The sequence below is a fragment of the Chelonoidis abingdonii genome, chromosome 3 (genome assembly GCF_003597395.2).
Source record: "Chelonoidis abingdonii isolate Lonesome George chromosome 3, CheloAbing_2.0, whole genome shotgun sequence".
Classification (NCBI taxonomy): Eukaryota; Metazoa; Chordata; order Testudines; family Testudinidae; genus Chelonoidis; species Chelonoidis abingdonii.
Window position 1 is genome coordinate 165,049,212 of NC_133771.1, and position 25,295 is coordinate 165,074,506.

Genomic DNA, 25,295 nt, shown 5'->3' on the forward strand with positions numbered 1-25,295 from the left:
AATCTTTTAAATCTAGAGTCGGATTAATAATTTGTTTGTACTGTTCATTAAAGATGTGTTCAGGATAGTCCATAAATGCCTCAGTCTAGCTGGAAAATAGTGAAATTCCATTCCCTTGACATAACCACTTATGACACTGTAATTACTGTTATTGTATGATCTAGCAGGGCCAGTATCCTGCTTCTAGCAAAGACTTATTCCTGATGTTTCAGAGGAAGGCAAATGCCCATGATATGCACTAGCTAATAGTTAAAGATATGAGATTGTCTTGTTTTGCAACTAGGAAGCTAAATGCTGATTGTCACACAAACAGACAATTTGATTAATCTGTCCTGCAGTGTTGAATACCTCAGTTTGATCCTGTTCGTTGACTTAGGATAGCAACCCCTGTGAGCGAAGCACTTTCTTAGAAGGAAGGTCCCTGCTCCAGTTAGCTCACATTCTGAATCTTGGAGTTTTGGTCTCTAGTGCAGCAGTAACTGAGAGTGCAGTGACAGCAGCTCACATGGCTCAGGAGAGTGGTTTGTATCACTCCACAACGGTTGCTGTGAATTCTCAGGTGGTATTGACTGGCACTGAAAGCAGCGTTGTCTAGTACCCTAAGAATGATGCCTGAAGGATGGGGAAGAGAAAACTGGGGAAGTCTTACAGGTTAAGACGTGGACTTGGAGAGCACCTCTATATAAGGGTCAGGAAAAGATCCTTCTATTGTGCTGTATGTAATGAGCAAGTCATTAAATCAGTGTGTCCCTCATGGTGCTTTGTTAGCTATTTTTTTTCCTCTGTAGTTTTTCTTCTATTTTGTTCCATTCTCCAGAAAGTGAGCACTCTTTTCAGATAAGCTATTTTGTGATCAGTGTGATTTTTTTTTTTTGGTTGCTTTTACCTACTTGAACCAGTGATGGATACATTCAATTTTGTATTCTGTTTGTTTTTAAGGTTTTAAAGCTCCCACGACCCTCTTTACGTTCCTAGTTGTCAGCATCACAATTGTCGTTTGTTTAGCTTATACTTGTTTTGTCTGCTTCAAGTACCTGAGCCCACTGAATTACAAGGTAAACTCATATTGAATGTATTGGGGAAATAACCACCTGCATTAGCACTGTGCTTCGTACTGCACAAACTATTCCCAGGGAAACAAATGGCAAAATTCATGTTTACTTCAGTAGGAGCAGGACCTAGCCACAAGGTTCAGTCCTCTATGATGGTGAAAAGATGCTGCTGAATAAAGAGGCAGGTGGTTTTGTGCACAAGGGGAAGGAGGGAGGGAAGGAGGCATTCCAAGCATGAAGAGCAGTATGGGAGGCTTTGGAGGAGCACAGGCAGCAGCTGAGGTTTCAGTGTAATAAATAATGGGACATTGTACTAAATCTGTTTACTAATAACCTGATGTTTATGATCAATTCCATATAACTGGTTGATTTACCAGCTTAATACTTCATCCTTGCTGTCTTTATATAGATAGAAGAATTGCCAAGTGGAAGAGGAAGTGACAGTGATGCAGAAACAGCTCCAAGAACTGCTGTAAGCTCTTAGCAAAAAGTGTTTTTTTTACCCTTTCCAGAAAAACAAACTCCTGACCTTTCCCAGAAAAGGGACTGTGTAGAAGATTGCTAGTCTGAATGGTGTCAGGGTAGGTATTAACTGACTTGAGGGTCAGATGATCAGAACACTGCGCTTATCTATTTGAAAGCGTTGCTCTAAAAATACCTTTTGATTTAAACATGATAGGAATAACAGAGAGAGATTTTAAATACCCTTTATTTCCAATAACTACATGTGTTGTGTTTTGATTAGCTGGGTCTCACACCAAACACTAGATTACTTGCATTTTGAATGCTGACTATGCAGTCACACTGCTTGGAGACTATGCAAGGTGTGATATTCACAGCAGAGCTTCAATGTCATGTCACCAAAAAATGACCACAAGACTTTGATATTTGCACTAGGTTTTGAAATACTGTTTGGGTGAATACAGATACCTCGGTGTGCAAGAGCCCGTGTGATATGCAGGCACACTTGAGTTTTGTGCTAGGGAATTTATTTTGAGGGACAAAGGGCAACGTTAAGATGAAGGGGACAGAGTGGAGGTAACATAAAAGTAAAAAGGAGGAATTTGGAGGGGAAAGATTTTAAATAATATATTATCCCAACATTTTAAAATTATACTAGAGACTAAATAATAAAACTCCAAATGTTTGCAATTTCAGATGTATGTCCCACGGGTCTTACTTAGTTATCCTACGGAAAAGACAGCACTGGCTCAGAAGGAGCAGCAGTCATATGGCACCATGGGTGCTGATGCACAGGCAGAAGACAGCATAACCTACTTTGGGGGACTTGCAGCAATTGAAGAGGCATAGAAGTATTTCTGCTGATCTCCAGGACCAACACAAGGTGGTGCACTTGGTCCAGCTTTAATAGAACTTGATCCCTCAAGCATTCTGATTTATTTACCCTGTCTGCCAAAGAGGCACAGAAATAATTCAGCGTGTGATCTGCAGCTCTATTTGGAGATTAAAAAGCAGCCACCTTGGGACCGATTGTTTTACAGGCCATCTACACACATTGTGAAACAAATGTGCTGAATGCTATGAAGGAGACAATCCTGAGGGACTACTACTTTGGGTTTACTGTGTAATCACTTGCCTTATGGAGAGATTTCACTCTTCACAGAGATAAAAGGTCACTGAAGCAAAGCAGCCCCACAATTGCAGGTGTCAATTTATTTGAAATGACTCCCCTTGAATTTTAACCAGCGCCAAGGATTTATTAACCACTTGGGATTGATAAATCCCGAAACTGTCAGTTTTGATGAAAACTTGAAAGCAAATACTACTCCTACTGGTGAGAGCCAGGAAAAAGGCTTGTGGTGTAGTGGTGTCTCCTCTCCCACCACCTCAAAATACCCAGTCCACACAATGTTACTTTTCTGAAAGAAATGAGGGCTTTATTGTGTGCACTTTGATTGTGAATGTACCAAACTCAGAGGACTTTTGTGAATAAGGGATTGATCTGCTATAACTTTTATATATTTTTATAGGGGATGCATTAGATACTTTCTGGTGACTATGTTAGGGGCCCTGCACAAGAAACATTCACCTGCCAGCAATAAAGGATGTAAACATTTTATCTTTTTCTTCTTTTAATCTCTCTGGTTACAGTGACAAATTTCTACACTTCCCTGGTAAGTGCCAATCGTATGAACTGTAAGATGTTACACCGTTTTTAAATTATGTAGTAGGAACCAATTTATCCTAAAGCTACATTGTGTCAAAACATAACTAAGCAATAATCACACAACAATAAAACACAGAGTTCAGAGAAATTCGAGAGCTGTCTTTATTGACCATCTTTCTTTGCGTATTTAAACACTCATGTGCCACCTCAGAGACCTACCACTGTTGGGACACTAATAAGTGAGTTGACCTGTAGGGCCCAATCCTGCAACATGCTAAGTGGCTGCCAAGAAAGTGAGGACCGTTGACACTCTGAGAATGAATCTTGATGATTTGTATAGCAAATCCTTTTGTTCTTGTTCTGATTTTTCTACTTGTCTCTCTTTAAACTGTGAACTCCTCAGGCCAGGACTGTTGTTTCTTCAATGTCTGAAAAACAACTGACGAAGATGTCTTGAGTGGTACCACAACTAAAGGTGTTCAGTGTCTTCCCGGATTAGCCCGATATTCCCAAAGAGCTGTTTCCTGCTCTCTTGCTGGACTAATGCTGAGAATGTCAGAAGAGATGATAGAAGGAACAAATTGGCAGTTTTGGAGAAGAATCCTATCCTGTGAGTCGGAGGATACATAAAAACACCTAGTTCTACAGAAGTAAGTGAAAGGACCCTTCTATTAAAAGGGGCTGCATTTGTGCCAGACTCTTCTCCCTTAAGTCATTCTATGTTGACCCTTTCCTTTTTAAAACTGTAACAGAATTGCCAGAAGTGAAATGTGCATTGGATGCAAATGACTACTTTAAGGTTTGGACTGAAACCAAATAAAAAAAGGATATTCTGAGCTACAGCTTCTACTCCACATTCTGACTTGTGCAGGTATTACATGTGGTACCAAATTCACAGTCCATTTTGGTCAATTTCATGGTCATAGGATTTTAAAAATTGTAAATTTCATGATTTCAGCTATATAAATCTGAAATTTCACGGTGGTGTAATTGTAGGGGGTCTTGACCCAAAAAGGAGGTGAGGAGGGTCACAAAGTTATTGTAGAGGGGTTATGGTACTGTTACCCTTACTTCTGTACTGCTGCTGATGGCGGCGCTGCCTTCAGAGCTGGGCGCCCGGCTAACAGCCACTGCTTTCCAGCTGCCCTGCACTGAAGGCCGTGCAGAACTAAGGATAGCAATACCATGACCCCTTAAAATCTTGACACCCTCACCCCACATCTCCCTTTTGGGTCAGGACCCCCAGTTTGAGAAACGCTGGTCTCCCCTGTGAAATCTGTATAGTATAAGGTAAAAGCACACAAGAGACCAGATTTCACACCCTGTGGTGTGTTTTTCATGGCTTTGAATTTGGTAGGACCCTAGTTTTGGGAATCCTGCTATTCATGGCCATGTTAGAGGCAATACCAGAAGGAAGCCTGGTAATTCTGCCATCCCACTGACTTTTCAATTGTCTGGTTCAAGTTAAACTTTAACATCCTCTTCACATGCATCTATGTAAGCAGTTCTCACCCCTTTTGTAGGCACCTTCACTGGTAATCATGATGCTGAAGGGTTTGACTCCCACACTTGTCCTGTTAGTTATGGCTGGACACCAGTCAGGAATCCTTGTCTTCCATGGTAGAACTCAGTTTTTCCACATTTGTTGCCACTGATCTACTGAGGTCCTGGGTCTGATATCTAGGACAAGCATTAGCTTAGTATTTAATTTCCTTTGGTATCTGTCCTGTCTGCACTCATGAAAGGCGGGAGTCTGACAGTCCTTAACAATGAAGCTTCTTATCTTCAGGACAGATTCATCATGGACAGTGGCAATAATAGCGCCAGCTTCCACACGCAGCCCTGTCAATGTGCTTCAAACCTGCTCTAGATTCTAGACCAAAACCAAGAGTTGAAGCAGGGAGGAATTTCCATCTCACTGAGTAGTCATTATGTGGCCTCAGCTGAGTGCTAGCAAGGGCTCTGATGCAGAGGCTTATTTTACATAGGCCACCAAACCACCATGCAGCAACCACTCTTGGTCACCACCAACCTATGATAATGCTGAACTCACAAACTGTACCTGGGAGAGGCTCTGGATCCATTACCAGTTCCCTGAGCCATCCAGTCCCTTTCCATTTTTGTATCCACTGTAGCATGACCTAGTGCACTCACTTTCTCCCTCTGGCTGGCGGATGGAAACATCCACTAGTAAATTACAAGATCTCTGCCTAGCAGCACAGAATAAAGGCTGCTCTGACATAACTAAGTTTGCTATGTTGTGCTTTGGGTCTATTTCAGAGCTGGAAGAAATTCACAAACTGCACTCATTGTAGTTCATTCTTTTGTGCTGGTGAAAGTTTCCAAGAGGATAAAATTAGATCAGTAATAGGCACTCTCCACATTCCGTCATGAGCCTTAGAGAAAAAGCATTTCACAGTAAGGGATGGAGACTTCGGCAAATATGGATATTGGACTGTACCGTATGTGAAATCCATATATAAAGGCATTGTCCATTCTTTACTGAGCCTCTTAAAAATCCTTTGACAAGCAATGACCTAGCTGGGGTTGCCGATCCTAACTCTCAGAAGCCGTATTTCCTGAGATTCAAGGCCTGCAAACCTGCCTGGTATAGCTCAGAAAGAACAAATACCTCACCCTCTAACTTCTTGCTAAGTCATTACTTGCTTTCTGAGCAGCAGCTGTGTCCTGGAACTTGGTGTTTCTATGGAACTTGAATTTTGGGGAAGCCTGATATTCAAATGTGACTAAAAGCTAGAACGTGAGATACTACATACTGTACACACAGCAAAAAACACATACTCCTAGATTGAAGCTAGAGTGGAAGTATGGAGCGTGTGTAACTGGGTGCACTTCTGTTCTCCTTCATGCAGTTGTGCAAGGACTGAATTCTGTTTAGAAAGAAGAAAAAAGTGAAGTGCAAGCACTACCAACTGAACGTATTGCGAAAAGATAGTCATTCTTGGAGAAGCAGAGACACGGAGGGGGGAGTTTTCTCAGCCATTAGCTGAAGTGTGGTGGATAGGATAGTAGGATCTATGTGAAAGATTTTTCTCCTGCCTACATTTCATCAGTAACCTGATCACATCAAAGGCTATGAAATACGGTCTATGCAGTGTGGAGGCAGGGCCTCTGCCTAATCTTGGATGGAACAATACTTGGAAACATACGGATTTTTATCTCTACTGGATGGATTGCCTCTGCTAGAGAGAGTATTTTTCTTTTAATGATCTATAACCCTCTCTATTAACACAAACAATGTCCATTTTCCTATTGTACCCTGATTCTGCTAGATCCTGAAGTGACTTAAGAGGCAGCTGTGTTCATACTCTGCCTCTAACAGCTGCAAGTGTCTGCTTCAGATAGTTTAAAGCTAGCAAAGCTTGGGTATTTTGTATCCTGAGGGCAGCTGTTCCCCAGGTCATAACAATGAACAAACCAATAATGGCAGATGCACTGAAAATTGACCTATTAGGTCAAATCTCTGGCTTGCTGATATGTCTCCTGACTCTTGCTAACATCTAACATCAAATTGGTCAGGTCTGTGCACAGAGCTCTCAGATCTCTGCGGCAGCAAGTGTGAATTCCCAATTTTGTTCTCTCAAGTAGAAAATTTCTGGATGATCTCGAATTGGTCTTTGCTAGTACAGTCTATAAGTAGTTGCCCTTTGGGAAGGGCATGAATCGGGGCCAGCTGTCTTTTTCCTGTCTACACCAGGCATTAACTTCTAATCCTTTGACAGAACAGAGAGAATGGGGCTCTGTGAATAAGCTGGCGCAGAACTTGAAACTACCCTTCCACATTTAACGTGTCTCCATTACTAATTTCTTCCAGTTTGGAGCTTGCAATCCCCAGTTCAATGAATCTGGATTCCTGGCTGACACAATAAGCTGTCCCCTCTCCTGGGGGGGGCTAGAATTAGTTTTCTTCTGTGGTTGCTTATTCCCTTCTTTCCTGAAGCTCTGGTACAGCATAAAATTGATCTTCGCAGACCTGAATGCACTGAAATTCTCCCCTGGAGACCAGGTTTATGACTAGAAGATAGGATGTTGCTTTCTTGTAGTATTAAGTATGGATTTCACAGCCTTAAGGAAGCTAAATATAGATTTGCAAAGTCCTGTTTAGAAATGGCAAAAGCAACAGTGCAATTTTGCCTCAATTCTGGCAATTAGATTTAGACCAATTTAGAATTTCCTTTTTTACATGTATAAAAATATACTTATTTTTAAATGTCAGGGCCACTACTAGTTTTATGCAGCGTGTAGGTATTTACCTACATGTATTTATTAGACTAAAAAACAGTAAGAGGCAGCATGGTGCAGTGGGTAGAGCATGATAGCGGAAGCCTGAAGAGTTGGTTTAACAGCAGCATAAGAGAGAATTTTGGCCTGCTCCTGTTTGTTATAGCAAGCAAATAATAGGACTAGTCATAATACTTCCGTCCCCTCATCTCACTGGCTGTCTAATCCCTCTCTCCTAAGCGTGTGTGTATGTTGTGTATCTACATTTGAAAGCTGTACCGAGAACTGCAGCTTAATAGTGGCCACTCTCACTTTAGCTGCAGTCACTTTTCCCTGAGGCGCGAGGGGGGTTACTGAGTCAACACGGTTTCTAAATGAAGGTCTAGAGCACTATGTTCTCCCCCATACAGAGGTACAGCAGCTACCCTCACCCAAAAGGAGTTGCCGGGGGAGAAAATCTGGCCCTCTCTCTGGGACTGGTCAGACCGTACTAGAACAGCGTGCTAACACTTAAAAAGGATGTTGAAAAAGGGAAAAACAGTTCTGAGAAGAGCCCTGAGAATGAAGTGAGGAAGCAACAATTGCCTGTTCTGGATGGCTACAGTTGGGCTTCAGTGGCAGTCCCAGCTATTGAGTTTTCAAAGTTCCCATTTAACTTCAGTTGGATTTTTCAGCTGCTCAGGCCTGACTGTCAGAGGTGCTCATTTTAGTTAAACATTTTGTGAAATTTGATCTGGACTCCAGAATCTCAAGTCAGTGGCAGAGCTGTAATAAGAACCTAGGTCTCCTGACAAACTGTCCCATTGTTCTAACCAACAGACAAGCTCCCCCTCCACAGGTGCTGGAAAAGGAATCCCTTTCTGATCTATTCTGCAGTGGTGAAGGGGGGAAAAAGGGTAAGTCACAGAAACGTCACCAAATGTCATCGTTTTTGCTTCATCAACATACACAAGAGTATAGTGGCAAGGCTGGGGTGGAGAGCAAACCCACCACACAGCAGCAGCTCCTCTCCCCCAGGCCTGAGCCGGACTCCCCACTCTGGGCATTGCAACCTGGTGCATGCCTGTCTGGCCTTCTAGCTCCAAGAGTTGCTGATCGGCTAACCCTGAGCAGCGCTGCAATCCCCTGCACAGGCTGCAATGCCACTCGGGGCTACATCAAATGTGTTTTTACAGTTCTTTCCAAGGTTTCATGGACTTTATTCAAGATTACCAGGACCTCTGTGACAAAATCATAGCCCTAAGCATGAGGGTGTACTGGGGTATCAAGGTTTGATCACTGAGAGTTTAGGATGGCTGCCTCATTCATGGTGAAGCCATGACTGAGTTATACTGATCACCTTAAATAGCTGCTGTACGACACCATCCTCTCCTCTATGTTTTACTGCATAATACTCAAGATTTTTTAAAATGTATTGGTACTATTTCATTCTTCTGACTGTAAAACCAGGTTTCTGTATGTGTCTTGGAGCAAAATCTTTTCTATGAAGCCATAAGGCATTGGTTTTAAGATCTGGTGTGTCTCAAGCTGCCTATGGCAGCTGTAGAGGAGTTTTCTGTTGGTGGTAGTTTAAACTTTAGTCAGACTTTTCTCATTCTTTTGCTTCTGTGTAGTGTCTCAGGTACTTCAGGTGGCTCTGAAGTGCACATCCCTACCCCCAAACAGCATACAATCAAAATCTGATTCTCTAGAGAAACATTCAAGAATTCTGAGAAATAAAATGAGCTGTGTGTTGGGGACAAATAGGAGTCATTAAGCAACACCTTCCACTTCCCAATTAAAAAAAAAAAAGTGAGGAGACAGTGTTTAGGGGTTAGAGCGGGGGCCAGCATTATATTTGGTTTCCAGGAAGTTAGTGAGAAAGGTCGGGCAAGTTGCTTAATTTTTCTTTACCCAAGTTTCCCTATCTGAAAAATGGGGTAAGAACCTTTCCCCACCTTTGTTCAACCTTCTGCCAGCATCAGCTAACTAGGTTAATATCAAAGTATTACTGTTACAGTACAAGAGAGTGCAGGGACAGATTTCCTTTCAGCCCCTACGTCCAGGCAAGAGCAATGCTAGAGCACAATAGGCACAAATATATTTGTAGAGGGGAAAAACCCAGAAATGTCAGTTTATTTCTAAAACAGGTTTCCACCTGCTCAGCAGAGAGATGGCCATAGAGGTGTCACTCAGACCCCTGACAGATGAAAGGTTACTGGATGCTGTCAGAGCACAGACTGGAACTGCTGTTGGAGAGACTGCCCTAGACCAGGACGGAAATGTGACCAGGCTCAGCTGGAGGGGAATTAGTACAATCCAAAGGACTGGAAGCAGGGTGAACTCTCACAAACTTACTGGCATATTTTTCAGCTTCACAGATGTAGTGGTAAGTGATGAGCTTAAAAAAGTGTTTAAAAAAAATTGAACTAAAGGACATCGCATAGTGCAGGGGCGAGTGCCTGGGAGAGGGAAGCAGGTGCCCAAGGCCAAGATTTTCCAAAGTGACCAGTGATTTAGGGTGCCTCACTTTTTGACATACAACTTAACACTTTAAAGGGGCTTGATTGTAACCAGTTGGGTGCTCAGCACACTCTGAAGGTCACACCCCTTTATAGTGTTACAAGTTGGGCCATGATTAGTTATCACTTTTGATAAGCATGGCTGTGTTCTTTTTCCATACCCTTCCATTCACCTGTGGGGAGAGTCACTGCCTCCACTTATGCCTCAGTTTGCAACTCTGTAAAATGGAAATAATGAGGCCCTTCTGTGACCATCACCTGTGGCAGTTTGAAACAGCGGCTGTAGAAGTGGACTTGTTGACATATTGAACTAACCAGGAATAATACATCCTGATTTGCTGTCTTCAAAGCTCTAATTAAAACCCAGGAGAGAGAGAGAACCTTTTCTTTGATGGGACTATGCTTCATGCAGTCAGCTTTGGGAAGAAAGGCAGGGTTACCTGAAATGGCGCAGTTTTCATTTGCTTTCTTAAGATGGGGTGGTTTGCACAAATATCATCCCTGTTCATGGAGGGGCCAAGGCCCAGCTGGAGCCTGGCAAGCTCTACAGTACACTTTGCTGCTGTAGCTGGTCTCCCCTTCCTGATTCCAATTTAAGAAGGAGGAGTAATTGAAAAGTTCATGCTGTGCACTCTGACTCACCTCAGGGTAAAAAGAGATCATTCAGCACTTGTCCAAGTATAAATATAACTAGCTGGAAAACAACTGAAAGCCGAAACGGGCCTAATTCTGCTATATGCATCAGCATAAACCCCATCAGTGCTACTGGCATTACATATTCACTGTGAGTGGAAAATCTGCCGTAAGGGAGGGGTGTTAGACTTCAGTTATAAGAATCATGTCATGGCAAGTGAATGAAGGCATCAGTTTCAGTGTTTAAAACAACCGGCCTGAAATCAATATGGATTTATGTCTGGGCTCCTTTGACTGTACTCACCAGAGCCTTTCCTGTCCAAACTCTTCCAAGCAAAGGTTTATCTTCATTTAATGCACTTTGTATATTGCACCTGCTGTGAGTAACAGCTACTTTTTAAAAGTCTAGGGTTGTCGTTACTTCAGAACTGGCTGACCAGAATAGTATCTTCACCAAACAGCCTTGTAAGACTTTGTTTTACAGAAAGTGACATGGAGGGAAAGGAACCATGCTAATGAAACTGGTCAACAGCTAATGAGCTCTGCTCCTGGATCAGCGAAGCAGTTTGTGTTTGTGAAAGCCACAGCTACTGCTTTGAGGATCCTTTTTGGAACAGCTTAGGATAAAAATTATTCAACCAGGTGCTGAGTGGAGCTCTTTTACTAGTTGAAAAGTTTCACAAAGAACAGAATCTTCAGCAAATCAGCTGCTATGTTGATGAATGCCAAGATGCCTAGCTGGCTTAGGAACAAATCCCATTCTTTGTGGAAGGAGCTATTCGTCATTCTTATTAGCATTATTCATTATCACTGCATCACAATCATTAGCTAATGGAGAACATGAAAATTCAAAAAAATGTTGATTGGCTCTTCTGAACCTTTAGAATGTGACCAATTACCATATGCTCCCAATACTGAGCCCTCCATCCAGTGCTAGGGTATACTAGAGGCAAGGGTTATGTATTTCTAATTCGCTCAAAGCTGTGATAGCCAGATATCAAATCCAGCTGTTAGGGTCACACCAGAATTTTGTCCATAAAAGAGGCAATGTAAACAGATCTCCTCCATCACCATATGTGGATAATGTCAAAACCTGCAATTTAGACACTGGAGTTGCTTCAAGTTTGCTAAATTAGGTTTTGTTATAAATAAAGCAAGAAGTGGACAGCAGGGTGCTTTGTTTTGTTTTTTTGGGTAGGCAAGTGATAAGGATAGTGACGGGACACAGGTTAAACTTTTAGACATAGTACTTGAAATGTGTTATTAGCAGGTGTGATTAATTAAAAATGTAACTTTGAAAAACAATTTAGTTTTCCCCATATAGGTTGGTAAGGTTTGCATTTCTCTCTTCCTAGATGACAAAAAGAGAATAGTAGCCCCTGCTGCGATTGGATTTCTGTATTTTAGAAACTTGAATAAGAGACAACAGGGGAACATCTGAGTCAAAGTCAAACTTAATTAAAAATAAATTAATGACATTTCTACTGAGCTTTGAAAAACCTAAATTTTGTGTCCACATCTGGTCAGTCAATTCCATTTTCTTGTAGCCTTTACATTCAGTGTCTTTATGAAAGAAAAAAATTTAACATGGAAAATTGACAAATTTGATATAAAATTCTGTTTCTTTTTGTTGTACAGAATGTAGCAATGTGTGCCCACGCATTTTCTCTCAGTAGCTGGCAGGCTTTATCATTGCTGACTCAAATTACTCAGTGCGACAAATGCTGAATCATCATCAGGAACATTTTAAATGGGAAAAAAAAAACCCTCTCTTGTTAAAGACTGGGCCTAGGAGGGCTGCTGTAACATAAGAACTTGGAACAGACTCATTTACTTTCCTCTACCTCCTTTTGTTCAGGCCTCACCTCTAAAAGTAGAGCTACACCAGAAAGGAGATGAAACTGCTTCTGAGCTTTCCACTTACTCGCATTAGAAAACTGATCTGGCAGGCATCATATAGCAAACTTCACTTCCACTTATTTTGTCTTTGCTGTGACTGATCAGTCCGTGGGGAAATACTCATTTATATTAGTACACAGCAGTGTTTCCTGATGCTGTAGCAGATGTCTGCATATGCAATAAAGATGTGACACGGTGACCTACTGCCCTGAAATGTAAGACCACACGTGGGGATAGGAGGGAAGGAAGACAAATGAGTGTCCAGAAACCAAGGACTTAACCAAAAAGAGAACATATCAAGGCCTACAAACAGCTGGTAGTATCATGAGCGCTCACCCCCACGGGAAAGCACTTTCCCCACACTGTACCTGGAATAACTCAAGAAAGGCCCTCCCTGCAGCAAATTCTTTCTAGGAACACGAGGATGATTATCTACTTACATCCTGTGCCTGCAAGCAACAGAGACTAGAGTGAGAACACAACAGAATACTTTACTAATGAAAACAGAGGTAAAGCAAGTGCAGATTTTGTTGCTCATGTCCCTACTGAGCTGGGGGACAGTCAACACTTGGAGAAGTTTGAGCTGAACTTTTTAAAATTTCCCTTCCATCCCAGACTCCCAAATTCTCCTGTTGCTGGTTAAGTCATCCCATCATGCCTAGCAGAAATCTCATTACAATCAGATGCCACAGTATGAAAGGTACTGGGATATTAGCAAGGGAGGAAGTAAGCAAAAACCTTCCAGGTCAGGTTTTTCCTTTTGCTCAGAACAGAGCTTAAAAATTCACCAGAGACGTTCAATAGGCTTTTTTTTTATTGAATGATTAACTGCTGCAGTAGTTCAGTCAGTTATGCATTAAAAATGGTACATTTCCCACCTTTCAGTACAGAAATCTAATGCATCCTATTAGCAGAGAAGTGAAGCCATAACCCCTGACTATAGATTATCATCAGCTGAAAATCTCAAACTGCCACATCGTTGTAATAAGGAAATTTACTCCTCCAAAGACGCATCTAAATCAAATAAGATCAACTTCCCATTGCATCTCCAAAGCAAAGAGAATTAACGTGTCAATTCTGACATTCAGAGTTCCCTATGTGGAAAGATACAATTTCACCTTACATTCTTATACTGTTTCAGTTCAGCCTGCTGGTGAAGAGTAACTATTATATCCTAAGAATACTACATCTGAATATACTGTGGCTCTATTTTATTTTCTATTATATCTGATTCAAGGTAAGCTTGCATATCATAGCACAGGCCATACTGAGTTTACAAGTGCCTGAAGTTAAAAGCACCTCACATGGGGGAGTTATTTTCCCTTCTCCCTCCAGAGTTCCTCTTTTTCCACTCTCCCCACAAATTGCTGAATATCTGCAGCAAGAAGTTCCGGTTCTTCAAAGGCTGCGAAGTGGCCACCTCGCGGCATGAAATTGAAGGAGATGATATTGATGTACTTCTGCTGCGCCCAGGACCGAGGAGTGTGCAGGATTTCATTGGGGAAGGAAGCAACACCTGTAGGCACTCGCACAGGGAGCCTGCAAGGGGATATAGAGAAGAGAAAATAAATTTGTCCTTCTAGAACACCTTTCGATAGCGAATCCAAGTGCTTTACAAACAAGTTAGCAAGACTCGGAACCTTGCTGAAATAGGAATTATATTCCCCTTCTACAGATGGAGAAACTAAGACAGAAGTTAAGTGACGACAGGGTAGTGATAGCGCTAAGAATATAATCCAACTGACTCCCAGGACCTGGCTCTAACCACTAGACACCATCACCTCCCATTCCTGAAAAGACTTTAAAAGGATGTGGCTACACATTTTATGTAAATATAGGATCTGACTTTGTACAGTTAGTGAAGTACCCTCAGAAGGGGCACAGATACTCCACACAATTCACGTTAAGAATAAGGGGGAAGGAATGCAAGCCAAAATAGGAAAAGAACAGGTTAAAGACTATGTAGAGAAGATAGATGTATTCAAGTAAGCAGGACCTGATGAAATAGCTCACAGGATACTTCAGAACCAGCGAAAGCAATTGCTGAACTGTTAGCAATTATCTACAAGAACTCCTGGACGACAGGTGAAGTCCTAGAGGACTGGAGAAGGGCAGACATAGAACCTGTCTTTAAAAAGAGGAACAAAGAGCACCCAAGGAATGACAGACCAGCCAGCCCTACTTCAATACCTAGAAAGATACTGGTACAATTATTAAACAATCAACCGGTTGGCGTCAGAGGATAATAGTGTTATAAAGAATCGCCAGCATGGATTTGTCAAGAACAAATCATGGCAAACCAACCTAACTTCCTGCTTTGACAGTGTTACTGGCCAAATGGAAGCAGGGGAGCTATCGACGTGATGTATCTTATTTTAGTACGGCTTTCAACACAGTCCCATGTGACATTCTCATAAGCAAACCAGGGAAACATAGCCTAGCTGATATTACTATAAGATGGGTGCATAACTGGATGACAGACCATACTCAAAAGAGTAGTTATCAATGGCTTACTGTCAAACTGGGCAGAGCACATCTAGTGGGGTACTGCAGGGGTTTGTCCTGGGTCTGGCACTATGCAATGGTTTCATTAATAACTTGGATAATAGAGTGCAGAGTATGCTTATAAATCTGTGGCTGACACCAAGCTGGGATAAGTGCAAAGTATTACACTTAGGAAGGAAAAAGCAAATGCACAACTACAAAATGGGGAATAACTGGCTAAGGGGTAGTACTACTGGAGAGGATCGGGATTATAGTGGATCGCATATTGAATATGAATCAACCTGATGCAGGTGCCAAAAGGGCTAATGTTCTTGGAGTGGGACAGGAGTGTCGTATGTAAGATACAGACGGTAACTGTACTGTCCCCTATCCTGAGGGGAGCAAATAAAAGGTTTAGAAAACCTGGCCTATAAGGAAAAGTTCAAACAACTGGGCATGTTTAGTCTTGAGAAGAGAAGATTGGGGGAGGACCAAATAACAGTCTTCAAATATGTTAAGGGCTTTTATTAAGAGGAAGGTAACCAACTGTTCTCCATTTCCATTTGAAGGTAGGATAAGAAGTAATGGGCAATTTAGGTTAAATACTAGGAAACATTTTCTAATTATAAGGTTAGCCAAGCTCCAGAATGGGCTTCCAAGGGAGGTTGTGGAATCCCTCCCCATCACCAGAGGTTTTTAAAAACAGGTTGGACAAATACCTGTCAGGGATGGTCTAGGTTTCCTTGGTCCCACCTCAGCACAGGTGGTTGGATTATATGATTAGATGAGGTTCCTCTGAGGTTCCTTCCAGAGGAAGGGAGGGTGGGGGAAAAGTAATCACTGCATGGAAGTCTGATCAAAGTAGAGCAAGGATTGTGTGTTTGACAGAAATTCAAAGGACTGCAACAAAAATGTTGAGGGAACTGGATGGGTTATTTATGTGGGAAGGAAGATTAGAACTAAATATGGGGAACTTTGCAAGACAACTGAAGGGTGGGAAATGTATTAAAAGATTATGTATTTGAAGGGTGTAAACAGCAGTGATGGAAAGGAATCATTTAGAATGCTCCAAGAGACTTTCGGTAGGGATGATGGCATGAAGTTGAACAAAGGTAAATTTAGGCTGGATATCAGGAAATATTTCATAGCACTGAGGTTGCTCAGCCTATGCAATAGTCTCCCGTGGGTGAAAGTCTCCCATCTATCGCCATGTAGAACTGGACTGCACAAAATACACAAGAATATATTGTAGGGAACACTTCTGCAGTGGCCAGTGGAGTGCAAGCAAACGGTTATGACCTCAAGGGTCCAGTTTCTAGGATCTTATTGCATTTGTTGTAAACCAAGGGTAAAATTCTCACAAGGGTGTAAGGGCTAAGATTTTCAACGTATTTAAGGTGCTAAAGATGCAAACGGGCACCTACTGGGATTTTCAGACGTTCCTAAGCCCTATAGGCATCTAATCCCACTGATTTTGATCGGGCTCAAGCATTTTTGTAAATCCCACTATTAACCTATTTGCATCTTTAGGAGCCTAAGTCCCATTTTCAACTGATTTAAAGAGGCTTTTCTTCTAAAAAGTTAGGCCGACCCAGCCATGTTGCTCAGGGGTGTGAAAACTCCACATCCCTAAGCAACATAGTTAAGCCAACCTAACACCTGGCGTAGACAGCTCTAGGCCAACAGAATAATTCTCCCCTAGACCGAGCTACTGCCTGTCGGCCAGGTGGATTAACTACAACAATGGGAATCCTCCTATCGCTGGAGTGAGCATCTACACTGAAGCGCTACCATGGCATAGGTGCTACTGAAGATGTAGCCAAAGGTACAAAAGTCAGTTAGGCACCTAACCCCCACTGAAAATCAATGGGAATCAGATGCCTAATTCCCACTGGAGTCTTTGAAACTCTTCCCCTTTAGCACCTAAGAGCCTAAGTACCACTGACTTTCAATGAGACAAAGACTTCTACATGCTTAAGTCACTTTTGAAAGTGGGATTTAAGACCCTTGTGAAAACTTCACCCCAAATCAATATAAGCAGGATAACAAAACTAGATGAGCAAGGGTGTAAGCTATGTAAGAATGCTGATTACAAGATTCAGTTCAGATGGGAAATACGGTTTAATTCATTAGCTGAACTAGGGTCTCAAACTGTTTGCACACACGTTTTCTCTCTCTCGCTTGATTAAGATGCAAACATGGTCATTCTCACCAGAAGTTTAACAGTAGAGTTGCTGTAGTGAAGTCTCTTATTTCTGAGCAACATACTGCAGCACATTTGGAAAATACATCAGAAGTAAATTAGTAGACTTGTCCAAGCAATGAACAAAATACATAGTGATGCAGTTTCTCCCCCACAATACTCACTAACCCACAGTGTGTCACTAGCACGCATGTGAGTTCAAGCCTCTTACTTCTCATGTTTCTGCGTACCAATCCCCTTCCCGATATTCTCCTTGTAGAAACGCATTGCAGAAACCATGCAGCGAGGTACCCAATAGAGCATGACGTTAGTGAGAAGGTCATCCAGAGAGTACTTCCTGAAAAGGACAGCACAGAAATTGCCTCATGAGAGTTGAATGCAGTTTAGTTTATGGTGGAAGAATCATTTCAAATCTTTTTGGCTATTTACTTTGGTTAAATTATAAAAATTAAAGCAAAAATGGCTAACAAAAAACAGTACTAGCACACTAATTCAGAAGGGACTTGACAATTCCTCACCCCAACCCTCCATTCCTACTAGCCAAGGATTTCAGAGCTACGCCAACTATTTTAGCATTTCCCATGCCTGCTAGCCCGAACATTTTAGCACTCCCCCTTCCTGCTAGCCTGAGTATTTAGTGCTCGTGTAAACATGTAAAGCCTAACACTTTAACATCCTTACCAGGGAGACAGACTCCAAAAAATATCCCAGCTCCAATAACACTGTCAAAAGAAGCCTTGAACTAGCACCACCTATATCGTTCCTTCAGGGAATGAGGAGACCACAAGAGCATGTTGGGCAGCTTGTGCCATTTATTTTCATAAACACTTAACATATGTTTTCAATAAAACACTAAGTTAAAAAAACTACAGAAACTTGGCCAATCTTTGCCATGAATATAGGTTTCATACCCCACAGTAAACCAGTCACAGGGGACACATTATATTCAAATAATTTTCACTGGTCTTTTTCTAATGTGCACTCTGGCTCAGCTTCAGCCAGGTAGTTCAGCAAATTTTAGGGCTTCTTTGGAATCTCACCCCAAGCCAAGACTGACCCATTAGTAGCAAACTGTAAGAATACATTTTTGTGACAATGGTTAACAAAGTAAATAAATCTGTGAAGAGACAAAGATTTGCATTAGACTGAATCAGAGATGATATTTTGTGAGCAAAAAATCTCTGGTATAAAATAGATTTTTCCTCCCTCCACCTTCCCTGACATTTTCTTTGCTGTTTTTTAAATGTAATGTTAGTACTAGTGAGAGGTGCCAGAAAGATAACCCTAGAAATGAAAGTCCTCTGCTTATCCATAAAACAGACACTGCGTAGGCAGTAGCAGGGCAGGTTACTTCCATATGCTGCCAGTGTACCTCTACCATGGCCTGGAAGGATCACGGATAGGAGTGAGGGTGTAGTTCAGTCTTCAAGGCCCATTCACTTTTGGCCTCTTTTCTAGGATTGCCAACACAAGTGTAATTTTGTGCTATTGTGGCCATACAGTTTCCTTGCAGGATGGCAGGTAAACCAAATTACCCCAACAGAGCTTTATTTGAGAGACTAATGTGATCTAAACATAAGTCTGGGCTGAGTGACCTCCTCTAGAACAGGGAAAGAGGCCGATGGTGAGTCAGAGGAAGAGGTTGTTCCCACCTTTCTAGACCTCCATCCTCTAGTTTCTGGAATTCAGGATCAGTCCATGTAGAAAATTTCTCCAAGATGTATGCAGCCAGCCCTACTGGAGAGTCATTCAGGCCACAGCCTGAAAAGGGAGGAGAAAAATTAAAAATAAGTCTGGCATACCCTGCTATTAATCTCAAACTACATTAGAAGTTCCCCATTATAGTACAGAATAGTTACAGCTGTTGGAACAGCTTTGTGAGGGTGTGGGTTTTTTTTAAGCTATCATAAAGAGAACAAGTCAGAACCTCTTATTGTTTAATAATTAAATATGGTAATAGACTCAGCATTACTCAGATACCGTTATGTATTTAAAATTAAATGTAAGAGTCGTATTTCTAGTGGCTTTTTCTGCAAGCTAATAAGATTAAGCTTTATGTGCCAAGTAAGATTTGCCTCCGTTATTAAGTGGAACCTACTGTCAAATACTAAGAGCATTACTGGGACAAATTCTGCTTGCCTTAAGGGCTACTTGTATGAAGAGAAGACAAGCAGGATTTAGCACATTGTATCAAACAGAAGAAACTCTTTTTAGGGAATACTGTTGTGTTCTATATTATAAATACCCATTGCTTTAGAGTTTGCTTTTCGCCATTTCTGCTCTTTATTTTTTGCACATAGCTTGGACAGTGAACTTACACCTGCTTCTAGGTTTTTGCTCCCAAAGTCAGAGTATGTTAGCACTGGGTGCCATGCCATAAGGGTTTCTCCTAGTTTTCTGTGAAAAAGGGACCCTGACATTTCACAGCTTCACACGTGCCCAATTCTGGCTTCCAAAGGATGATACTGAAATGAGGAACAAGCATTTTTAAAATCCCATCCATGCTCACAGAGTGCATTTAAGGGTCATGGATGAAATTATGTTAGCGACAACTTTTATTTAAACATGGATAATGCTAGCAAACTTTTAACCATCTGGTGGCTGAGGCTTAAAAAGCAAGCTACAAATGTTGTTATAATAGTATTTAGCCTGAACATCATACTTTTCAATTTCACTGTACAGGCATTCAGTGATCCTTGTAACACCATAGTGAAGTGGGCAGAGTAGGTAAGTGTCTCCATTTGTCAAATGGGAAAAACTGAGACATTGTCTCCACTAGAGACATCTGCTGGAGTAAAGGACCATTGTTCTCTCATGCTCACTTGAAATGCAACTTCCATGCACATCCCAAAGTGCTTCAGTGAACCAACAATCAGTGCACATTTCTCCAAGAATTTTTAGGCATAAACACTAATCCATGCAAACTTATTTAAATAAGTGCCAATGTGGATAAAATACTATGGTAGAAATGGTGCACAGTCAGCTGACAGCTTACTCAGTTTGCAAACCTCCACAATTCACTGGCTGAGAATCTCTGCTCTGCCACTGTCATGCCCTCCCAGCAGCATACCCTCTTCATCAGACATCCCACTGAGCACTGGTTTTCCCACTTGACCATGCACCATCCAGCACACACATTATCCTCCCCCTCCGGGAATGCTCCCTACCACAATTTCACTGGTGCCCAGCTGACAATCTAGCCTCTGCCATGCCCCTCCCCACCCCTCCATATTCCCCTACCCCCACAATACCAGTAATGTCCCTGGCTCCAGCTCTGCGACTCCTGAGCCTTCAAATTACCAGTGATTCACAGCCTGAAAGTTCCACTCTGACAACCCAGGAAACTACAGACCAGTTAGTTTAACTTCTGTGCCAGGGAAGATAATGGAGCAAGTAATTAAAGAAATCATCTGCAAACACTTGGAAGTGGTAAGGATCAGGAATAGCCACATGATTTGTAAAGAACAGAATCGTGTAAAACCAATCTGATAGCTTCTTTGACTAGGATAATGACCTTGTGGATAAGGAGAACTGATGATGTGGTATACTCCTAGACTTTAGTAAGAGATTATACGTCTCGCATGATACCTTATCGAAAACTAGGCAAATACAGTTTAGATGGGTTTACTAAAGGTGGGTGCATAACTGGCGGATAACCGTACTCAGAGAGTAGTTACTAAGGCTCCCAATCGGCTGGAAAGGTATAACAAGTGGGTTCCGAGTAGTCTGTTGGGACCGGCTCTGTTCAATATCTCCATCAACAACTTAGATGTTGGCATAGAAAGTACGCTTATTAAGTTGCAGACGTACCAAACTGGGAGGGATTGCAACTGCTTTGGACGACAGGGTCAAAATTTCAAATGATCTAGACAAATTGAGAAATGGTCTGAGGTAACGGATGAAGTTCAATAAAGACAAATGCAAAGTGCTCCATCTAGGAAGGAACATCAGTTTCACACATACAGAATGGGAAGAGACTGTCTAGGAGGAGTATGGCGGAAGGAGTATGCAGAAAGAGATCTAGGGTCATAGTGGACCAAAACGCAAATATGAAGTCAACAGTGTGATACTGTTGCAAAAAACGCAAACGTGATTCTGGGGTGCATTAACAGGTGTTTGTAAAAAGACACGCAAAGTCATTCTTCCGCTTCACTCTGCGATGGTTAGGCTCAACTGGATATTGTGTCCAGTTCTGGGCACCGAATTTCAAGAAAGATGTGGAGAAATTGGAGAGAGTCCAGAGAAAGCAACAAGAATGATTAAAGTCTTGAGAACATGACCTATGAAGGAAGGCTGAAAGAATTGGGTTTATTTAGTTTGGAAAAGAGAAGATAGAGGGACATATAGCAGTTTTCAGGTTCTGAAAGGGTGTCATCAGGAGGAGGAGAAAACTTGTTCACCTTAGCCTCTAATGATAGCACAAGAAGCAAGGCTTAAACTGCAGCAAGGGAGATTTAGGTTAGACATTAGGAAAAGTTCCTAAACTGTCAGGTGGTTGGACACTGGAATAAATTGCCTAGGGAGGTTGTGGAATCTCCATCTCTGGAGATAGTTTAAGAGAGGTTAAGATAAATGTCTATCAGAGATGGTCTAGACAGTATTTGGTCCTGCCATGAGGGCAGGGGACTGGACTCGATGACCTCTTGAGGTCCCTTCCAGTCCTAGAGTCTATGAATCTATGAATCTAAGAGTCTAAATCATAGATGATTTGTAGGAGCAAGACTCTCAGCCAGCAAACTCCACAGCAGGAGGAGCAGAGCTGCCAACTGCAGTCACCTGTCAGTCCATCAGCTATCCTTAACCATAATTTAATTAGTGACTTAAGTATAGCTAAGGTATAGTTGCAAATGATTAATGTATTATGAGAAATTTATGCATAGATCGTTGTTTGTTTTTTCTGTAAATATATTTTAAAAAATTAATTACATTTAAATTAAAAAGTTAATTGGACAAAATAATTTAATTAGTGACTAGTAACTTTCTAAAAAATATATATATATCTGAAAGTAAGCCAGAACTTTTTCCAGGCACCGTGGACTCTTAGTCTGATGTAACCATTTTGATTATATACTGCAGTATTCTTAAAAAACAGCTATTATTATTCAATATAATTTCTGTGGCTACATTTTTTTAAAAAAAGCACTACAGCACAATTTTTAGTACAGCGATATTTCACTCAATCTCATGTAATTTAATTGAATACAGCTAAGGAAACTAAAGAAGTATCTTATTCCACCTTCTAGAGTCAATTGTCCCATTCAGTTACAAAAGCTTTTAAATGGAAGCACTTCGAGTGGGATTCACAAGGGAGACTTAAGCATCTAACTGCCACTTCAGGCACCTAAATCCAACATTTAGTCCACTGGCATCCACAAAACCCCTGTTCTGCTCCTGCCCAACCCTGTAGGCTCCTAATTTTCCACCACTAAGGTGGTGAGCCTTAAATTTAGAAGAGCCTACATTTCAGCATGTGCTCAGCTGCCTAAATTCTGAAAGTGTCAAGCAGCTTGGCACCTAACTCGTGCCTAAACCCAAGCAGGCTTCACAAACTAAGCATTTCCCACTTACCTTGCCTTTGGGGCCTGATCTCGTAGATGTGATTTGAGCACATTTTTAATCCACACAAAAGATACAAGAGGAGGAGATGCTGCCTCCTGCACCCTTATAACATTTAGCCCAGTGGTTAGAGCACTCATTCAGGATGTGGGAGTGCTGGATTCATCTGCTTGATGTGGAACAAGGACTTGGGTTCCTCATCTCCAAGGAGAATGCCCTAACTACTGGGCTGGTGGGGGAGGGGGTATTCTGGGCAGGTCTCTCAATCTCTCCTGTTGAGAGCTGTACCACTGTGGGTGAGCACTGCAGCTCTTAAGGTCTCCCACTTTTAATGCCTGGACATTTATCAAAGTGGCCTAGCGATCTGAATGAATTAGATAGTCTATGAGGAAGAACCCATTGGTGTAATAATAAACGTGGCCGTTTTCAGCATCAAGTGTAGCATCAGTTTAATATCTGATGCATTCTCTGTTGAGCGACAACACTCCTTATCAGGAATGTGGTGGTAGGAATGGACTGTGCAACCCCATAACATCATAATAGAAGTGGATAAGTCTTAATGGATATGTATAAATACATTAGATATATAAACTGAAAAACATGTCAACAGCATTTACAGAGGGTCAGGCACACAACTGCACGCTCAACTTTTACTTGCAAGTTACTTATTTGTGCATTCAAAGGGCCAGTCAGCTGCATAGCTGGCCACATGTGCACCTAAATACTTGATATGCATGCACAACTCTGCTATCTGCATACACAGAATAGGTGCATACCTTTTGGAAACAAAAACCTCCAGAATTCCCCTCCCCACCCCACAAACACTGGTTTTCTGCACATTTTCTGAAATGTACTCTGTATTTAAGAAAAACAAAAACAGAATAGCTCCAAGTGTAGTCTTCCCTGTGATCACAGAATGAATGCAGAGTGCTGTGGAGCAGAGCCCTGAGCAGGACTATTCTTTTAATCCCAGTCCTGTCCCACCCCACACTACCCACTTCCACCTGTTCCTGTATTGTTTCTTGTATTTTTATACTGCTCCCACCCACAAAAACCTTAGATCCCGCAAATCCCGTGAGACAGATTCCCCCATGCTACTTAAAAAACAAAACACAGCAGGTTTAGATATTATATATATAAATGGAATTCAGACACAATTTTTACCGCTAAAAGAATAAAACAAACCTTGCTTAAACCATGTAAAAAAATACTTTTAACTCCTGTTATAACAGACATCAAATCTCTTTCTACTCCTTGCTTAAATTTAAGTATTAAAAGTTTTTAAGTGTTTTCCTGCAAATTACTGCCATCTGGGTTTTTTTTGTCCATCCAATCCCACTTGCAAGAAAGTATATTTTACCCACTCCCACTATTATGGAAGCGGGTCCTGCAGAACCCGTGGGATCCCAGTCCTGCTGCAGGGCTCTGCTGTGGAGTTTTACAGTAATAAATCTTTTTACCAACAGTGTCAGGCTTTGTAGCCTGTATGTGAGCGTAGCCACTCTCCATCAAGATCCTATAGAGTCCCTTTTTCAAGAAAGGAAACATCCGCCTGACATCTTCATCCTGGAAACCAAAGAGTCCTGGGAAATAACGTCCCAACAGAATGGACAGCAGCTGGGTAAATCTCATGCTCATAAATGAAACCATATTTAAGTGAAGGCCTTTCACCTGGCTAAACACAATAAGAAATACAAATTAACAAAAATAATATTTGAAAACTAAATTATAAGTACTTTTAATCCATAAATGTAATGCATTAGACGCATTTTATCTAGTTCCAATCATAGGGTTCTGTTGTAGCTCAAGGCACTGTCACCCCCATCCCAGCCTTCGGGGTTCAAGCTGCAAGATGAGTACACAGCTTGATCAGTTTCACAGTTCAGTGGGACAATGTTTATTGCACAGTCCACTAGACTCAACTCCAGTGAGAAGGGTTCAAATGCACATGCTTAGTGCCTTGCTAGACCTGATTTGTGGCCATGCCAAAAGCACCACACAACTGGCCATCTCTATTTGAGAGAAGCCCAGGACCTGAACAGAAATCGTGATCAGGTCAGGACTGTGTGCAGAGCAATCCAGAGGGGAAAATTACACACTGCCCAGGTAAAGGCAAATCAGGAGACCTCACATGCATGAGCATGAAATGTACTATTTAAAGGATACTCACGTGGGAGCTATCTGGGCCAGGTTGGTACAGATCAGCGAGCCCCAGTCACCGCCCTGAGCATAGAATTCATGGAATCCCAGCCTAAGCATCAATTTATAAAATATGCAGGCAGCACTCATAGAATTAAAGCCTGTGAAAATAAAAAGGCACCAAGTGTTATTGACTAACAGTTACCAACTATCACACTGTATAGACAGTATTATTTTAGTGGTGCTGTCAAAGCCCTACGAGGTGAACAGCAGCTTTCCCTTGTCTAGCTTTCTCCCCTCTCCCCGTGACAGAGTGCTCCACAGGGGCTCCCTTCACGTCATTAAGGCAAGGACTAGAGAGGCTCTTGGCCACTGACCAGAAGCCAGCGGGGAGAGAATCCAACCCATTTCCTAATTGTCACCCTTCCTCATGCACATGCTGTACCACAGGGTTGGTG

The 25,295-nt window shown here is 41.8% G+C and overlaps 2 protein-coding genes across 10 annotated transcripts in view; one reads left to right on the top strand and one right to left on the bottom strand.

Moving 5' to 3' along the window:
* The window catches only part of TMEM63A (transmembrane protein 63A), a 41,924-nt gene extending 38,596 nt beyond the window's left edge, over positions 1-3,328 (top strand). For all 7 annotated transcript variants that reach the window (XM_075064295.1, XM_075064297.1, XM_032778770.2 and 4 more), the window contains 3 exons: positions 940-1,055; positions 1,462-1,524; positions 2,211-3,328. In XM_075064295.1, the coding sequence (XP_074920396.1) occupies positions 940-1,055; positions 1,462-1,524; positions 2,211-2,363 (332 nt within the window). In that variant the 3' untranslated portion in view covers positions 2,364-3,328. The remainder of the gene's footprint in view (positions 1-939; positions 1,056-1,461; positions 1,525-2,210) is intronic.
* A 9,927-nt stretch (positions 3,329-13,255) lies between these two features.
* EPHX1 (epoxide hydrolase 1) overlaps positions 13,256-25,295 on the bottom strand; it is a 48,292-nt gene continuing 36,252 nt past the window's right edge. For all 3 annotated transcript variants that reach the window (XM_032778780.2, XM_075064298.1, XM_032778781.2), the window contains 5 exons: positions 24,869-24,998; positions 24,159-24,373; positions 18,795-18,903; positions 17,354-17,479; positions 13,256-13,994 (listed from right to left, as the gene is read on the bottom strand). In XM_032778780.2, the coding sequence (XP_032634671.1) occupies positions 13,769-13,994; positions 17,354-17,479; positions 18,795-18,903; positions 24,159-24,373; positions 24,869-24,998 (806 nt within the window). In that variant the 3' untranslated portion in view covers positions 13,256-13,768. The remainder of the gene's footprint in view (positions 13,995-17,353; positions 17,480-18,794; positions 18,904-24,158; positions 24,374-24,868; positions 24,999-25,295) is intronic.